The sequence below is a fragment of the Stegodyphus dumicola genome, chromosome 4 (genome assembly GCF_044657685.1).
Source record: "Stegodyphus dumicola isolate Sdum_Otavi_A_Nest chromosome 4, ASM4465768v1".
Classification (NCBI taxonomy): Eukaryota; Metazoa; Arthropoda; class Arachnida; order Araneae; family Eresidae; genus Stegodyphus; species Stegodyphus dumicola.
Genome location: NC_140771.1, coordinates 254,360,298 through 254,379,003, shown reverse-complemented (window position 1 = coordinate 254,379,003; position 18,706 = coordinate 254,360,298). Strand labels below are relative to the sequence as shown.

The following is an 18,706-nucleotide window of genomic DNA, read 5'->3' as shown; positions in this document are numbered from 1 at the left end:
CAAATTCCCCCCCAAAAAATGGACAAAGGATATACACATAGTAAAATGTCAAGAATAGCTAGGTGCAAATGTATGACCACATGCCAGTGGCAAGGTCGTCTAGTAGACAGTCAGTGTATTCAGGTAATGTTTGCTGTATTTTATTTCCCCAAGCTAGTGGTATTGCGATTTATAGAAATTTGATGAGTGTAGCATATTGTGTACCAATAGAGTTTAATGTTAAAAAGCATAAGAGAATAGAGTATTCAGAAGCAAGTGATATTTGTATGGCTGATGTAATTGTTAATGGACAGATTATTATTAAGATTTATTCCAGCAACCATATATATATTCATCCAACTGTTAATTCAGGTTCTTTGAAGATGTTCTTGCTTAGTGTACTGATGAAATATTCTGTAAAATATTACTGTAGATACACATGTTCCTATTATTATGATGGGAGATTTCAATATAGACGTCAAATGAAATGAAAATGCATTTGATTTTATGAAACATAATTTTAACTCAATATGATGCCAAGTAACTATCTTAAGTAAACTATACAACTGAAAAACATCTCAAATTACGTATCTTCTCATATCACTGCCCAATTTTACATAGGATTATTTTGAATGATTAAATGTAATAAAAACTAAAATAAAATATGTGTGTTTGTAAAATCTTTTGTTTTGTTTTATTTCTTCTACAACCTCCTCACACTTCCATTAGTTATCCCACGCATTACACACGAACAGCTCTTTAAACTAAAAAGAGAGCCTACCATCAATTTGGGGTTACATGAAAGGTCTAGTATATAACACACCCATGGACAGCGAAGAGGATCTTGTCACATGTATCTGTGTAGCTGCCGTGGCCATCCAGTGAATGCCACAAGAATATTTTAAAATGCCCATTATTTCATGTGGTACTGATGTCAAGTCTTGTATTGAAATTGGTGTCCAAAACCTCAGACTTTCTGACTTCTCTTAACTCATTTTGAGGAATAAAATATTGTTCTTCACTTTTGAGTTGCTTTTTCATTTCTCAAGTTCTCTGCACACTTGCACATGAAGATGATGGTTTTAATCATGATTGCTGTCTGATTCTGCTTTGTGTCTGAGCAACCTAACTTTTCCAGAAGTTTGCACAGATGATAGCAAATGAGCTCGATATGAAACATAAAGTATCATAAGAAATACTTGTATTCCTAACAAAAAAAAATTCAGATATGTCATTCTGTTATGCAGTTTAATGAATGCTGTCTGACTGAACCTCTTTAAATTAAGAATCATCTTTAATAATTTAGGTAAAAATAAAGAATTCTCATATTGCAAACTGCAAACTTGCCTTGCTTTGGTCCATCATAAGGGATACACGTCAACAGTTACCCAAAATTGAAATTGAGCTACATAAGCTTCATCTGGAACTCACTAATTCATATCCAAAATTCACTGCTATTGAACATAAGTCCTGGTCTAGAACTGAGAATGTGGTTAACCGTCATAAAAACACACTTGCATCTAAATTCTAAAAGCTTCTTTTACAGTCTTCCAATTTAAGTAGTTCAAAAAAAAAAAAAAAAAAATCTTCCCATTATAAATATTAAGCCAATAGTTAATATTTCTAGTGTTAGTTTATCAGAAGAACAAAAGAGAATTCTGAAACATAATTTTAACTTCTCACAAACCTCAAAACCTTCGATTCCAAAGATTTTGACTATATCTTAAAAGCTTTCATATTCAGTAAAGTTTCAGATACACAGAAAGAAATGATTAGGCATCTTATCACCAATAATGTGAAATTCAACAATAAGCCTTTGAAACCAAATTTAAACATGAGAGAAAGAGCTACAGTGCGTGAAATTCAGTCTAACCCAGATATTTCATTTTAAAGGCTGACAAAGGTGGCCAGATAGTCGTCATACACAAGGACACTTACATAGAAGGTGTCAGTAAACTCTTAAATGAAGGACCATATAATCCAATCCCTAAAGGCCCTTTACCTTCAGACCTCTCAAAAATAAAAACTGCAATCAAATCTTGACAAATCCTTTCAACCAACTTAAAACAGTCGCTTATACCATCTGTTGCGAACTGTGCCAGATTACATGCTCTTCCCAAAATTCATAAAAGTAGTATTCTTTTCTGACCTATTGTATCAAATTTTTGCACTGACTCTACCCATTAGCTAAATATTTAGTTTCTAGATTTTCAACTCTACTAGATAATAACAATTACACCATAAAAAATTCAATAGTTTGTAAAAAAATTTAAAAGCATTTCTCCTAGAAATTTACTCATGGTTTCTTTTGATGTAAAATCAGTATTCACCAACGTTCCAGTGGAGGGTGCATCATTTCTCCTGCATTGAAATTGATGAGCTGATAATTTCCCTTACTCAACTATTTGCAACAAACGCATTCTGTTCTCCAAAATGAGTATTACAAGCAAACTGAGGGATTAGCCATGAGAAGCCCTCTTAGTCCCATTTAGGCATTGTTATGAATCAAAATTATCGAAAACTTAAAACTTCCCGGTATGGTACCACTAGCCAAATGATACTTTTACCCTGTTTGACAGTAATAAAGATGATTTATAAATAAAATTCTTTCAATAATGAATTCCACTGATGCTGCTATTCAGTTTACTTTTGAACTTGAGACATGCAATTCTCTTCCATTCCTCAAAATTTTCGTTACACATAACATATTCAGCTTCAGTATTACTGTTTACCGTAAACCTTTATCGGTTTGCCTTTCACCACACCTCAAATCATGTAATCCAATTAAACAAAAGTTAACTTCATTTTATTCCTTTGTTTACCATGCACTTCAAGTTTTTTCCCTACATATTGGCTTTTGATCAAAAACTAAATTATTTAAAAGCAGTAGTTATTGGCAGAAGCTTTTCACCCAACATTATTAACCAAGCAGTTAAACAATTCTCACCTCACCACACCAAAAGGCATACTCTTGTTTTATGAGATTATAAGAATTCTGTTGTCATTCCTTTATTTCCATCAATTATAAAATTGCCCGTATTTTACAGAAATTTAACTTTCGGGTTGTTTATTCTCCTATCAATAAAATTCCGAGTTCAATACTTAAGGATTCCATTCCAGATATGAATTCCTGGGGTATTAAAACGATGCCTTGCCAATGTGGTTTAATTTACATTGGTCAAACTAGGAAAGACTTAAAATTTTCTGTTAAAGAACAGGAGGCATATGTTAGGAAAAAAAGAAACACACATGTCCTCAGTTGCCCAACATTGTACAGGCGTTTCACATTAAAAACAAAAAAATCTCTCTATTCTAGTTAATGACCCTAATTCCAATCTATCTTTACCTTCAGCTTTTAAGGAAATTATGTTTTAGTTTTCTTGTTTTATCATTAGATGTTGCCAGTAGCTCTTAAGCTACTGGCAACATTAGTCCAGCCATTCTTATCTTATCACTATATCTTATCTCGTTCATCTGCACTTTGGCAGCTGAAGATGAAGGTTCGGTAAAACCATCAAAACTAGTCCTGTGAAAATTTGCAAATATAACACTGATTTTTGTTGTCTGACATCTAAATTAATCTTTAATAAATTTAGAATACTATACAGACAACGAATATAAAAAGTTATACAATTTTCCAAATGATATTTTTCATCTAGTAAAAAATAAATAAAAAAAGGGGGGAAGCACAAGTCAGCTCAGAAAACAAAAGTTTCACATTAGAACCCAAAGGCATACTAAAAGACCTCTTTGTCATAAAGCTACGTGTGATAATAATTCCCAAATCCAAAAATATAATATTCACAAAGTAAAAATTTTAAAATATTCTGAAGCCGTAATAATAATTATATGTAAGGAATAAATTACACAATAAATCCAAGACAAACATAATTCAATGTAAATTACAGGAAAAGGTCATTAAGAATATAAAAAGCTAAAAATAAATATTGCAATTCAGATATACTGCTTTTATATTTCATATTTTTCTTCAATACACTCGAAAAACTTAGAATACATTAAATCATTACGCAGATTGGTAACATCAATCACCAATACTTGTTTTCTCCAAGATGATTACCTTAACAGAAGACATAAATTTTCTGGAACTGTGGGTAGTCATCTAAGTGAGGGTTCACATAATCACTTCATGATGGAGCAAAAATAGTAACTTAGCTGTAATCAGATTGCTCTTCCCTACTGGAAATTTCAAGTTAATGAAAAATGTATCATAGTTATGCCTTTTATCATGCCATTATGTTCCAAATTTTAATGACTGCTTCTACCCAATTATAAATTCAGACTTAATTAAAATTTTATTTGATATCTAATTATGTACCATACATAAAAACCATGCTGTGATAAAGTCCATGTATTTATTATATTCATATCATAAATAATTATAACTCAATCCAAATGAAAACATGTTTCAAAATACTTAACATATTCCATAAAAAGAATAAATGTCTAGTTTCTTTCAAGTTAAATATTATATGCATAATCAGCCTATAAAATTATATTTTTATTATTGTTAAACTGATATGAAAAATTAGTCTAATTAAAAGCATGAAGTTATAGATATCCTTTATGATTTTGTGAGGGTACTCTTTTTGTTCATATCTATGCTTGAACCAAAATTTGAGAGTGTTCTCGAAATCTTTAAATAATTCTATCAGCTATGAAAGTTTGTTACAAAAATAGTCAACAGATGCTTAGCTATCGATATGCAAATCATCATAGCTTATTGTCTACCGTCCTTTTACAGAATGCAAAACCTTCTCCTTAAGTTCACATAAGCTTAACTCTATCACAAACAGCACTATTATTGTCACAGAAAGATTTTTTCACAGCTTCTTATCTAGATAATTCTTTGGATATAAGAAAGCAACAAGGCAATTCTTTTTTTCTTTTGCCATAAAAAATGATGGTACTATTCCGCTTTGAGGACCGCAAAAAAAAATTGCAGCGAAAATGTGTGCGACAGCGCCAAATCTAGCGTCCGCGCTGATTTCATAGTTTATATAGTTCTATATTTAAGACGCCATTGAAAAACTAGTTTAAATTTTAAATATTTTTTTGATATCCTATGAATTTAACAATTTGGGAATTGCCCATGATGAAAAGACTGCAATAGAATTTTGGGTAAAGAGCAGAATCATCCACTGCTTGATGCATTTTTTAAGAATTGCACAATTTCGGTATCGATGTACACATCAACCTATTTTCACTTATATATTAAATATATATATAAAAAAAAGAATTGCACAAAAATGGCACTGTGCACATTCTTGACTTTATCTATGTACACATCGAACTATTTTCACTTAAAAAGTAAAAGAAAATTGACAAAAATCCAATTGTTTTTACCCTTGTAAAAAGCGGCAAACAAATAAGTGGGCGATTCTGCACTTTACCAAGAATTTTTTCAAAGAAAAGGCATCATTCATTATAGAAAATTATGTTTGAACAACCAACGAGATGAAATTATGCTTTAGCGTTCTCGGTAGCGAAATAGAGATGCAGGCATCTATTCAGTTATGTTTAGCAATTTTTATATAAATTATAATAATGATCTGAAATAGTTATTTAATCGTATGCTTCTATTCAGCCATGTTTAGCCTTTTTTATATAAATTATAATAATAATAAAAATGTATTATATGAAATTAAACCTTCATCTAAATTAAAACATCAATTTTAGATAGTTATTTACTATTATACTTCCTTTCTTGCATTAGGATTGCCGCAATTATTTTTGGCAGCACTGGCATCAACAATAGTTTGGTGATTTTTTACGGCCCTCAAAACCGAATAGTACCAAAATTACTAATGCTGCAGACAGTAAAAACATTACATAAAAAACTTAATTAGTTGAAGAAAGAGTACTTTATGTTGACTGCTGCTTTATGGAAAGCAAAAAGGAGAAAAGCACATAACATCACAACCAAGAAGGATCATTTTGGTATTCTCAATAACTTTCTACAAATATGTGTGAGAAGTATTTGTAGCAAGTTACTGAGAATATGAAAATGAGTACTACTATAAATACTTACTACACATATACTAGTAACACTTACCATGAATGTACTATACCATATACACTAACAAATATACTGTATCATTTACTATAAATACAAGTCTTCAAAGCTTTAAGTGATAAAATAAATCTAATTTTATAACAAGTTAGACAGTAAAAATACAGTCAAAAGTCGTTAATCCGGACTCGTCGGGACTTCGGCGATTCCGGATTATCGATTTTTCCGGATTATAGATCATCAGTTTAAATCTGGTAAGATGGCATGCAGAAATTACAAAATTAAAAATATGAAACCGTAATTTATGAAATAAAGAACAATTATGATCTAAAGGGTATCAAAATTTACAAAAAGAAAAAGCTTAATATTTATTTGTTTACTTTATTAAACATTTCCTTCAATGTAAGTTGCTTCGTTTCATGTGATAATACTTTCTCTTTAATTCTATTAAACAGACATAATTTCTTGTTTAGTTACAAAGTTCCGCTGTTCAAGTCCTATAATTGCTGTGTTGAGAATACCGACTAATTTGTCAATCGAAATGTTTTCGTTTTCAATAACCTCTGGCTCACTTTCTTCACTATCGGAAGCGAATTATAATGACGAGGAACTTGATTTAAATCATATCAAAGACAGAATGAAATACTACACTTAGTATGGAATTATAAACCAAATAAAATAAAAACATCTGCCCTGAAGATAAGGATAGTGCTGACAGATCAACTTCCAATCCGCCGCGTGAAATTGATAAACAGATTTCGGATCTCAAAACATACTTTCGCTTTGTAGATACAAATTACATATTAGTAAATATATATCGGAAATTCTATTTGACATAATCTTTCTAATCTATCATAATCTAATAATGACGTTTCTGCTCCTCCTCTGCCGCAGAGCAGCATGAAATTGATAAACAGATTTCGGATTTCAAAACATACTTTCGCTTTGTAGTAAATATATATCGGAAATTGTATTTGACATAATCGAAAGTTCAAGCTTACTTTTATAAAATTGCTCTAACAGTCTGCAAAAAATAATAAGCCGGATCCAATTCGAAGATTAAGGAACAACGCAATCGGCAACATTAACTGAATTAGATAACTTTAGCTTAGCGTATAACTCCGTTAAAATTTAAGCGCGCATGCGCACAAACATATTCGCAGCCGTAAGGGTCTTACGCGCTGCGCATGCGTGAACGCGATGCATGCGCAGAAAGTTTGTAGCTTTGAGGTCCGGATTATAGATCATTCCGGATTATGGGTGTCCGAATTAACGACTTTTGACTGTAGTTATTTGTCACAACTTTGAAGCTGTTAATTTAAAGGATGAAACTATGAAACAAATATCTGTCTTTCTTCAGGAGTAGTTAGCTGTGGAAAAAGAATTACATAAACATATTCCTCATTTGAAACCCACAAACTCTGATAATTTAACATTTATACTATTCAAATGATTACTTTCCACGAATCTAACAAAAAATAGTGACTAATGTGCCAGTAAATTTCAGATCAAATAACAGATGATTTGAGGGCTATTATTTAATCAGATGTTTATCATCAAACAACAGATGACATTCACAATTTTAAAATATTAGTTTATATTTGATATATGGCCAGAAAAACCTATATGGTTATAAATACATAAACAAGCAAACAAAAAAGTTTACTTCCAAAGTTAAGAACATACCATCATTAGAATCATTACCAAATGTATTATCTAACGAACTTTCAATTTCATTGAAATGCTCTTCAAACTGTGACATAGAGGACCATTCTGTTTCTTTATAATTTTCTAGTGATCTGAAAGGAAGGTATCAAATTAGGTTCTATAAGCAATTGAAATATAGCAAAAATTTATTTTATTTAAAATAATTTTATTAAATATTAATAACACGTGCTTACAGGTTGGAGCCACAGAATACTGAAACAAGAAGGATACCTCGCTAAATTGTTGTGACAGCAAGAATAGTGTTGAATTATCTTAAATATTAAGATAGGCATCTGTTTTCATAGCTCCCTTCATATCAATAAGGAGCCCAGAGTCAAACTGTGAGAAATAAGACCATATTGTAATGTTCCCACCTCCCAACCTGAGAAAAAATACACTCTCGTAAATGCTGTTCAGCTGGAACTCTCCACAATCAAACATGTCCATCAGAATTTTAAACAGGTGTCATCATTCCACATAATACAAAGCTGGATTTCATTTTTGCATTTTATCACCGTTTAACATTTTAGGTTCTAACATTATATCATGTTAAATTATTTATGTATGGCTTATCTACAGCTGCTTTTTCATCAAGTCCAAATTTTGCAAATCAAAAAACTGGTATGGCAATAATGTCAGAATAAATACAGAATTTTTTTATGAACATTTCTGGTAATTACATATGACTTACTCTGTGAAACTTTCTAAGGCTTTTGTCTGTCAAACTAAGCAGTCAACCTTACTTTGACTGATGAAGATTCTTGCTTAATATGCTCATACCCTTCATAGTGTTAAATATGGCAAGATCATAGTTGAACTTGCCATATTTAACACTGCAAAATTTCATTTAAAGATTTTACACAATTGAAGAAACTCATTACTTCTCTTTCAGACTCATATAGCTGAAGTTTCCCTCCATTTTACTTTATGTTTGTTATGATGGCTCTGAATGTAACAATGGCCTTTCATATTAATTTTAGAGTGCACTGCTAGATGAATGAGGGAATTTTTGTACTAGCCAAGACTGTCCTAATACATATGATCCATAATATATATACAGACAAATAAATTGTTCTAAGATATTTTCTATAAACTGATTTTTTTCCTTTATTTACTTTTTCTTTCTTCTTTTATTCTCTTTCTTTTCCCTTTATTCTCTTTTTTCCCTGATATCAGGGAAAATATTTACATCCAATTTTTTCCCTGAAAAATGTCAATTCCAGATAACTATGTAAAAATCATTAATTAAAGAAGTATACTTATCAGTCTACCTAGTTAGCAGATAAACAGTATTAATTAAAATATTAAACTATTGATGATACGTTTTGCAATGAATATACAAGTAGTATTTGATCACACAAAAAGTTTCATGAAAATAATGCAATAATATGTACCAATAAAAAATAAATCTTACTTATTTCTTTCTTGAACTTGCTTCTTCCTCATTTCTTCAGCTCTCTTTGCCTTTTCAGCTTTTAGTTCCTCTACCATTTTCTACATAACATTATAAACAAAAACTGGTTTGATAAATTAATAACAAACACAATAAAAATTCTAGTTTGTAATTGATTTATTAGAAGAGATTTATCTTGTAATTATAACTATCAGTGTTCCAACTAAAATTCCCTAATGAGATAAAACTGATGTTCGCTTTTCCCGCGATGGGGGAAGGGAATATAGTTAGAACAGAACGTAAAGATGATGTGGTAAGATGTATAGATCCGGCACTGTGCCATAATTTGTTTTTATCATGTTTGTTAATATTAATAATAAATAATCAAAAGACAACTACTGTGAATTAAATGACTCAACACACCAGAACGAAGACACCACACATATTGTTGGTGAATGCCGGACGTGATTTGGGATTACTGCAAACTTTCTGATGGAATGTGAACCTTTCTTTGTCTTGGAAGTTTCTGATTTGCGAGCATGGAATTGAGGTACGTCCCTTTACATTAAGTTCTTAAAGTGTTATGATCTTGTATGTGATAGGAAATTTTGAATTTATAGTGGTGATTTTATTATTTAGTTGCTGTAAATTGATTTGAAATTTAGTTTTGAAAACAGAAGTTGTTTATGCAAACATGGTGAAACGAGTTCAAAGGTTAAAGCAGAAACGAAACTGCATTAGGCAGCTTTTTTGTAATCTTTTTACAAAACTTAAAGATGCAATAAATAAACCTTTAAGTGAAATTTACAGTAAAGAACAAAAACTTGATGATCTTTATGATCAAAGAAACCAGTTGATTGAAAATATAAAGAATCTTAAGGGTTTGGATAGTTAAATAGAAGTGATAATTGGTATAGATGAGTCAGAAAACGAAACTGCTGAGAGTGAAGAATATCAGGAACGCGGTATTCAAAGGAAAATGAAACTAGATAGGCATATAGAAAATGCTTTTAATGGGGCTTCACAAAATGAAATTCGGGTTAATGAAAATGTTAGGTTGGAACAACAAGAAGTAAGAAACGAAAGTAGTGTAGTTAAGCTTCCGAAATTAAGTATTGAGAAGTTTTATGATGATATAGCTCTTGGTTGGATTTCTGGAATTCCTATGAAGTAGCTATTCATAATAACAATTAAGTAAGGTTGAGAAGTTTTCGTATCTGAAAACATTTTTAGGAGGTAGTGCCTTATCAGCAGTTTCGGGATTTTCATTAACAAACAAAAGTTACGATTCCTCAATTAAGTTGTTAAAAGAAAGATTTGGAAGGCTAGATTTGATTATAAGCTCGCACATGAATAAACTGTTGCTGATTGATTACGTTAAGACACGCGCTAACGAATTGCGAAGAATATATGATACGACCGAGATTCAAATTCGTTCATTAAAGTCTTTAGGTGTTGCAGCAGGCACTTATGGTGGTTTACTTTGTCCGGTAATACTACATAAAATTCCAGAAGAGCTAAATTTGTATTACAATAGACAGCGCGAATCGCGTGAATCATTTGATATAGAGCACTTAGTTGAGTTTTTGAGAAAAGAGGTAGAAATAAAAGAAGCATCTTCTTTATTATCAGATTAAAAAACTTTAAGCAAAATGAAATTCCTTTTAGTAATAGAGTTTATCAAAGTCAAAATTATCAGAAAAATTATGTAGACTCAAAACGAAACATTTCAAAAGCGCGCATTCCAACAGCAGCTGCTTAAACAGCCGTAGCAAATGAAATATGTAGTTTTTGTTCGGATAAATCTCATGAAACACATAAATGTCCTTTACGATTAACAGAAAAAAGAAACTTGTTAAAATCAGAGGGGCGATGTTACATTTGTCTGAAACATAGACATACATCAAAATTTTGCTGGAAAAAGGACCAGCTCTGCAAAATATGTAAAAAACCTCACAATTATTTAATATGCGATAAGGTTGAACTGACAAATAATGCAGCCGAATCAAATGGTAAAGTAACGGACAATAATTTATCTGTGGTACAGGCATTGCATTGCTTCGGAGGAAATAAAAGAGAATTCGTAAACAAAATTGAGAGCGCAGAAGCGTCACCTCCAGTTTTATTACAAACATTCAGTGCTATAATAAAAACACATAAAAAAAGAGCAATCTTAAGGGTGTTAATAGAGCATTTATAAGAAGGAAAACTGCTGACTCATTAGGAATGAAAGCACCCAGATGTGAAACATTTGAAATACAGTCAAAAGTCGTTAATCCGGACTCGTTGGGACTTCGGCGATTCCGGATTATCGATTTTTCCGGATTATAGATCATCAGTTTAAATCTCGTAAGATGGCATGCAGAAATTCTAAAATTAAAAATATGAAACCGTAATTTATGAAATAAAGAACAATTATGATCTAAAGGGTATCAAAATTTACAAAAAAAAAAAAAAAAAAAAACTTAATATTTATTTGTTTACTTTATTAAACATTTCTTTCAATGTAAGTTGTTTAAGTTGCTTCATTTTATGTGATAATACTTTCTCTTTAATTCTATAAACAGACATAATTTCTTGTTCAGTTACAAAGTTCCGCTGTTCAAGGCTCTTTAATTGCTGTGCCGAGAATACCGACTAACTTGTCAATCGAAATTTTTTCGTTTTCACTAACCTTTCTGTCACATTCTTCATGTCTTTATCCATTTTTTGCAGCAATTCCACTTTTTGTTTGTTGGACATCGAAACATACTTTCGTTTTGTAGATCCTTTGGAAGTTCCAGCATCGGAAATTCTATTTGACATAATCGAAAGTTCAAGTTTACTTTTATAAAATTGCTCTTACAGTCTGCAAAAAATAATAAGCGGGATCCAATTCAAAGATTAAGGAACAACGCAATCATTAACATTAACTGAAATAGATAATTAGATAATTTTAGCTTACACCGTCCGTTATACATTAAACGCGCAGGCGGAAACGTATTCTGCATTTGCGCACACGCATATGCGCAGTAGTCAAGGTCTTACGTGCACGCGTAAAACGCCTGTGTGCATGTGCCAACGCGGCGCATGCGCAGAAAGTTTTTAGCTTTGAGGTAAACAGCAGTATAATATAGTTCAGCTTGATTTGCAGAATAAAATCAACCGAACTGAAAAACTCCGAATAGAAGCAGTGGTAATTGATGCAATTACATATGATCACATAGAAGTTTCTTCAAAGTGGGTCAGAAACATGGCTCTAAGTAAGGGAATAGAATTGGCCGACATTGGAAACGCGAAGGAGATACACATGCTGATCAGCTCAGATTACATTTGGGAAATTTTATATGAAAGAAACATAAGATTAGGAAAACGATTAGTTATTACGGACAGTTTGTTTGGGTTTGTAATCCAAGGTAAGGAAATGGGACGGATAATCATAGAAATTATGATAAGACTTGTGTAAACCATAGCTCTGTAAAGAAAAAAAGAGATTTTGAAAGAGTTCGGAATTAATGTGATTTGGAGGCTATAGGAATAAATCAGGAAAAGGAAATTTCGTGATCACGTGCAGATGTTTGAAAAAAATACCACGTTTAAAAAATGGGAGGTATGAAACTAAATTATTATGGAAGGAGGGCTGTAACACATTGAATAGTAATTATGAAGTTGCGGAAAGACGTTTGATAAGCTTAAATAATAAATTTAGGCATGATCCGCATCTGTATTTTCGTTATAAAGAAATAATTAATAAGCAGTTAAGGGATGGTATTATTGAGGAAGTTGCCTTTCATGGAGATTGTGATAAGAAAATTGGTTATTTTATGCCTCATTATGCTGTAGTACGCGTATCAAAGGAAAGTACGAAAGTTAGGATTATGTATGATGCGTCGTCGAAAGTTAGAGATGGACAGTCATTGAATGATTGTTTAAATAGTGGTCCCAATCCAGATTTGCTCAGGATTATTTAAAGATTTTGTTAGCACTTAATTGCATTTTGTGCTGATATTCAGAGAGCATTTTTAAAGATTCCCATAGTAGAGGAGGATCGAAAGTTTTTGCAGTTTTTATGGAGAAATGATGGGGAAACTGAACTTGATTTCAATGGTCACGATATCAGAATTTTACGAATGACATGTATTCCTTTTGGTGTGAAATGCAGTCCTTTTATTTTGACAGCAACTATATGACTTCATTTAAAGAAATATGAAAATTCACACAATGAAGCATGCTCTATTTTGAAAGACCTTTATGTTGATGACTTAATAAGTGGGGCATCAACTGTTGAAGAAGTGGTATCTCTTGCAAGAGACTCTAAATTTATACTGAGTGAAGCAAACATGAATTTACGGCAATGGTCTTCGAATTCAGCTATCCTTAATCAGAGATGGAAGGAAACCTAAATGGAATGTCGGACGCCATCGAATCAAACAAATATACCGTTAAAGGTATTAGGATTAATTTGGGACAATGATAAGGACACCTTGAAGATAGATCTGAATCAATTTACAAAATTTAAATATGTGACACCAGCAAAACGTATAGTTCTAAGTAAATGGGGCATGTTGTTTGATCCATTAGGTTTAATTACACCATTCAGCGTTAGAATTAAATTGATAGTGCAGACTCTTTTTAGGAAAAAGGCTTAAAATGGAATGAAAATATTCCAGCAGAACTGGAATCTATGTTCCAGGAGTGGTGGAATGAAGTAACTGAGCTTGACAGGCTTGTGATACCTCAACCATATTTTGACAAGCTGGAGATTCAGCAGCTGGAAGTGCATATATTTTCTGATGCAAGTCCAAAAGCATATGGTGCGATCGCATATTTCAAGATTAGATACCATGACAAATGTGCAACAAGTTTTATAATTTTAAAATGTCGTCTAGCTTCACTGAAGAAAATGTATTTGCCGCAATTAGAACTACTAGGAAACTTGATTTCCGCATGATTGTCTGATTATATGCAATCCACGTTTTCTTCTTTGAAAGAAAGTGACATTTTCATGTGGACAGATTCCACAATATGTCTGCATTGGATTAGAGGTGTTGCAAATGATTGGAAGCAATTTGTTCGCAATAGAGTGTTGGAAATCAGAGAAAAGACAAATCCATCGAATTGGAATTTTTGCAATGGCAAGCTGAATCCTGCAGATAAACTTACCAGGGGAGTAAGTGCAGGATCTTTAATTAATGATGAAACATGGTGGAGAGGTCATTGTGGCTAATAGAAGTTGATGTTCTAAACAGTGAAGAAATACTAATGTGTAAACTAATGTGTACTAAATAAACAGTGAAGAAATACTAATAAATATGCTAATATTGATACATTTGAAGCGGAAAAGGGGAGAAAAAAAGAACTGTATTGCTTTACCAACATATGTTGAACGTACCAACAGCTTGTTGAATTTGCACAGATACTGTGACTTAACAAAGGTTCTTCGAATCACTGCATACGTCCTATGATTTATTAATAACTGTAAGAGGAATTCTAAAAGGTGTAAAGGAGCGCTAACTGCTGAAGAACTCGCGAGTGCTGAACACTATTGGATTCGATTTACACAGCGAAGTAAGTCTGAAAAAGATCTTTTTAAATTGACATGAAAAGAAACACTTTGTTCCAATTCCAAATTATACAGTCTAAATCCGATCCTGACGGCAGAAGGACTCGTACGTCTTGGTGGTAAATGACGCCATTCTGACTTTCAGTCTCAAGAAAAGCATCCGTGGATTATACCAAAAAAATCTAGATTAACTGAATTGCTAATCAAAAGAGAACATGAGAACTTGCTTCCTGCTGGTGTTTCAGATACATCCAATCAAACTCAAGAAAATTACTGGATCATCCGAGGCAGACAAGCTGTAAAATCATGCTTGAATAACTGTTTTATTTGCAGGAAATTTAAGGCTGAAAAGGGCACTCAAGTGATTGGTCATTACCAGTGGATAGAATTCATGAAGCGAATCCCTTTGAAATCACAGGTGTTGATTTTGCTGGACCTTTGTTTACGAAAAATGGAGACAAGGTTTACATTTGTTTGTTTACTTGTGCAGTCACACGTGCAGTTTACCTTGAAATTGTTTCTAGCCTAAGCACCAAACATTTCCTTTTAGCATTTTGTAGCTTTGTGTCAAAAAGAGGTGTTTGCCGAACTATAAACTCTGACAATGTCAAAACTTTCAAAGGTGCAGATGTAAAACTCAAGAAGTTATATGTAAATATTGATCCATCTGTACAAAATTATTTTGGTACAAAAAGAATAAGATGACATTTTATTGTCGAAAGAGCAGCTTGGTGGGGTGGATACTGGGAGAGAATGGTGAAGACGACAAACGGTATTTTGAGAAAAGTGTTAGGAAAGGCTTAAGTTTCCTTTGAAGAATTACAAACCATTTTGACAGAAATAGAATCTATTCTAAATTCTAGACCACTTACGTTTACAATGATCCATCACATTCCCTCTCACTCCTGCTCATTTCCTAACTGGAAAATGGTTAACATTCTTACCGCACCAGGCTGGTCATGTTAAAGAACATATTACAAGTAACAAAAGAATTTTAATTAAAAGATATTTGTATCAGGAGAAAATTTTAAATGATTTTTAGAGATGATGGAAAAGAGAGTATCTTCTCCAATTAAAAGGTGCAAATTGTTTCAAACCTGTTAATATAACCACTGATTTTAATATAAATGATGTAGTTTTGATAGGGGATGACAAACTACCTCGGCAGCTGGGAAAGGTGATGGAGTTGCATAGAGGCCATGATAACAAGGTAAGAAGTATCACAGTGAAAATTTCTTCAGGTGTAATAAAAAGGCCTATCCAAATGCTATGTCATTTGGAACTTGGAAAGAGATATGAATGATTGTTTTCAGAATTTTCAAGTATCTATTTAGTATTTCTTTAGTAAATGAAATTTGTTACTTGTGTTAGTCATTGGATATAGTTAGAACAGAATGTAAAGATGATGTGGTAAGATGTATATATCCGGCATTGTGCCGCATATGATATTTCATAATTTGTTTTTATCATGTTTGTTAATGTTAATAATAAATAATCAAAAGACAATTACTGTGAATTAAATGACTCAACACTTCAGAACGAAGACACCACAATCAGTTATCTTATTATACAATAAAGAATACAAAACAGAATTTATTATGATACAAAAGCATAACATAGTTTAGGAATTTAAGTTTTGTAAATGTACAATAATCTGATTTAAAAGAATGCCCCTTTAAAGAAAAATGCAGTGTTACTGAAATGACTTTTCCAAATTCGACATAATTAGAGAAATATTTACTATAATATATAAATAATTTCACACTGTTTAAAATTAACTTTTGCTGTTTTTATTAATGAGGGAGGTTAATAAAAATTAGTTTTAATTAATAGTTATTTACAAATATCTTTAACAAAAAGATATGCTATTCATGGAAATGACAAACACTATATTCTTCTAGATTTCCTCTATGATGAAATAAAATAAGGAGGTTATGGGTTTTCATTTATCTTGATATAAAATAAAAATTCTAAATAACTACCAACCTTGTGAGCCTGGACTCTTTTATCCCGTTTTCTTACAAAAGCCACTAATTCCTGGGAGGAGGGAGGAGGAAAATTATAAAACATAAGACATTTTATAAATTTTAACATAACATTTTATAAATTTTACATAAGTTAATTAAATCTTCAAAAGCAAATTTATAAAGTTTGAATAACCCAATAAAAGTTTTAAAGTTTCATTATAAAAATAATAATAATTTCTTTTTTATCAAAGATTCTAATTCTTTTCACTATTTTTGAGACAGAAACATTATTTTAATTGACAACTTACTCTAACTTCCTCATTTCGCATCTTTTTATGTTGATCTCTTAATTTCTTATTTTCCTTTTCCATTGCTCGGATAATTTGTCGACCAGCTCCGGACTTCCGTGCTTCATACAAATCAAATTTATCGACCCAAGAATAAGACTTAGAAGTACAGTAACTTTGCCAATATGCATAAAAATTATGTACAACCTAAAAAATTTATGTAAATTATTATATAACATATCAGTTTACATTTAGTAGCAAAAAAGATTTACTGCAAGAAATTTAAACCTTTCATATGTACATAACATCAACACAAAGTAAAAATTTCAATTAAAAGATAAATTACATAAAAGAAATAAAAATATATTTAAGTCCCTTTTTACAGAAATTTGTTTTTTATGAATTGATTTATGAAAAAATTTACTTATTTTATTCATACAATTTATTTTGATCTATCATAGTTCAAACAAAGCTTTTTTAAAAATCTCTACTTGAATTAAATACCAAAAATACATTTTCATCTGAGTCAAATTTTTTAAAATCTACATTATAGCAAAAATTAGCAACAGGACTCATTTTACAATGTTGTTTTTATTTTAAAAATATACATTTTTACTCCTTAAAGTTCCTAAAATATAAACGATGCTAGAATAACTATATAATAATTTTTCTACCTTATTTTGCAAGATTTAAAAAAAAAAAAAAAATTTTAACAAAAGTTTTTTTTTACTGAAAATAAATTATTGATAGATTAATAATCCGCTGCTTAATAATCATTCAAAAAATTAAACTGACGCTTAATGGTAAAGCGTACTAAAAATGGTTTGTTGGAGCTGGAATACACATTTCATAGGTTACAAAATGTTATATTCAGTGCATTTGATAACATCATGGCTGGTAAATATCACATTTCAAAATAAATCAGGTAAAATTTCAGCCAAAAGTAATACATTCTTCATGCTCTATATATGTTTTTATAAATACTGTAGCAGCTGGGAAAAAATACCATGTAATAACAAAACTTTTTTTTTAATAGAAGTGGATGATAACTCAAAATAAAGTACATCTGGACAAAGATCACAACTTTCTACATCAATATTGTAGGTCATTCATGGACAAATGAGTTTGAATGCAGCTAAGCTAGAATTGAAGATGTAGTCCTTTCAAATTGTTCTGTCTATTTTCTATTGATCTTTTAAAAATTGATTTATCTTTTTTATACCATGGCTCATTTTAATGGATGAAGGGTAAGACACACAGTTGTTTTAAAATGAATTAAAGGTTTATATATATGACCACACTGAAACTGTTTTAAACAAGTTTTCACAAACTCACACTGATACTTTATTTTCAACAATTATTGCCAGCTGGCGAAAAAACAACAAAGTAAATATTTTATTAGCTATTTCAGACTTTTACTGTTTCATATCAGTAATTGCAAGAGCTAATCAGACACTAGATTTTAAAACAAAGTATTAGAATATATAAGTCTATAAATGTCTACAATACATAATTCAAGTTATTATTTCTAGATCTGATGGTAGGCTGTTGAAATGAAATGTTCATTTCTAACATTGACTACTACTGAACTATACATGTCCATATTACACACTACTTAAACTCAGCAAATCCTATCTAAGATAAACCATTCAATTCTGTGGAATTCTGAAGGAATTAACACCTCTTTATTTAATAAAAAATCAGTATTCAACCTACTTTATTTATGCGAGTTTTTTTTTTTTTTTTTTTTTGTTGTTGTTGTGTGTGTGTGTGTGAGCGTATATTCTCATCAATGTCTAT

The 18,706-nt window shown here is 31.2% G+C and overlaps 1 protein-coding gene across 1 annotated transcript in view; it reads right to left on the bottom strand.

Moving 5' to 3' along the window:
- The window catches only part of LOC118204828 (dnaJ homolog subfamily C member 21), a 61,814-nt gene that overhangs the window by 26,936 nt on the left and 16,172 nt on the right, over window positions 1-18,706 (bottom strand). The window contains exons 5-8 of the mRNA XM_085816225.1: window positions 16,928-17,113; window positions 16,639-16,689; window positions 9,132-9,211; window positions 7,697-7,809 (exon numbers count right to left, since the gene is read on the bottom strand). Of these exons, the coding sequence (XP_085672351.1) occupies window positions 7,697-7,809; window positions 9,132-9,211; window positions 16,639-16,689; window positions 16,928-17,113 (430 nt within the window). The remainder of the gene's footprint in view (window positions 1-7,696; window positions 7,810-9,131; window positions 9,212-16,638; window positions 16,690-16,927; window positions 17,114-18,706) is intronic.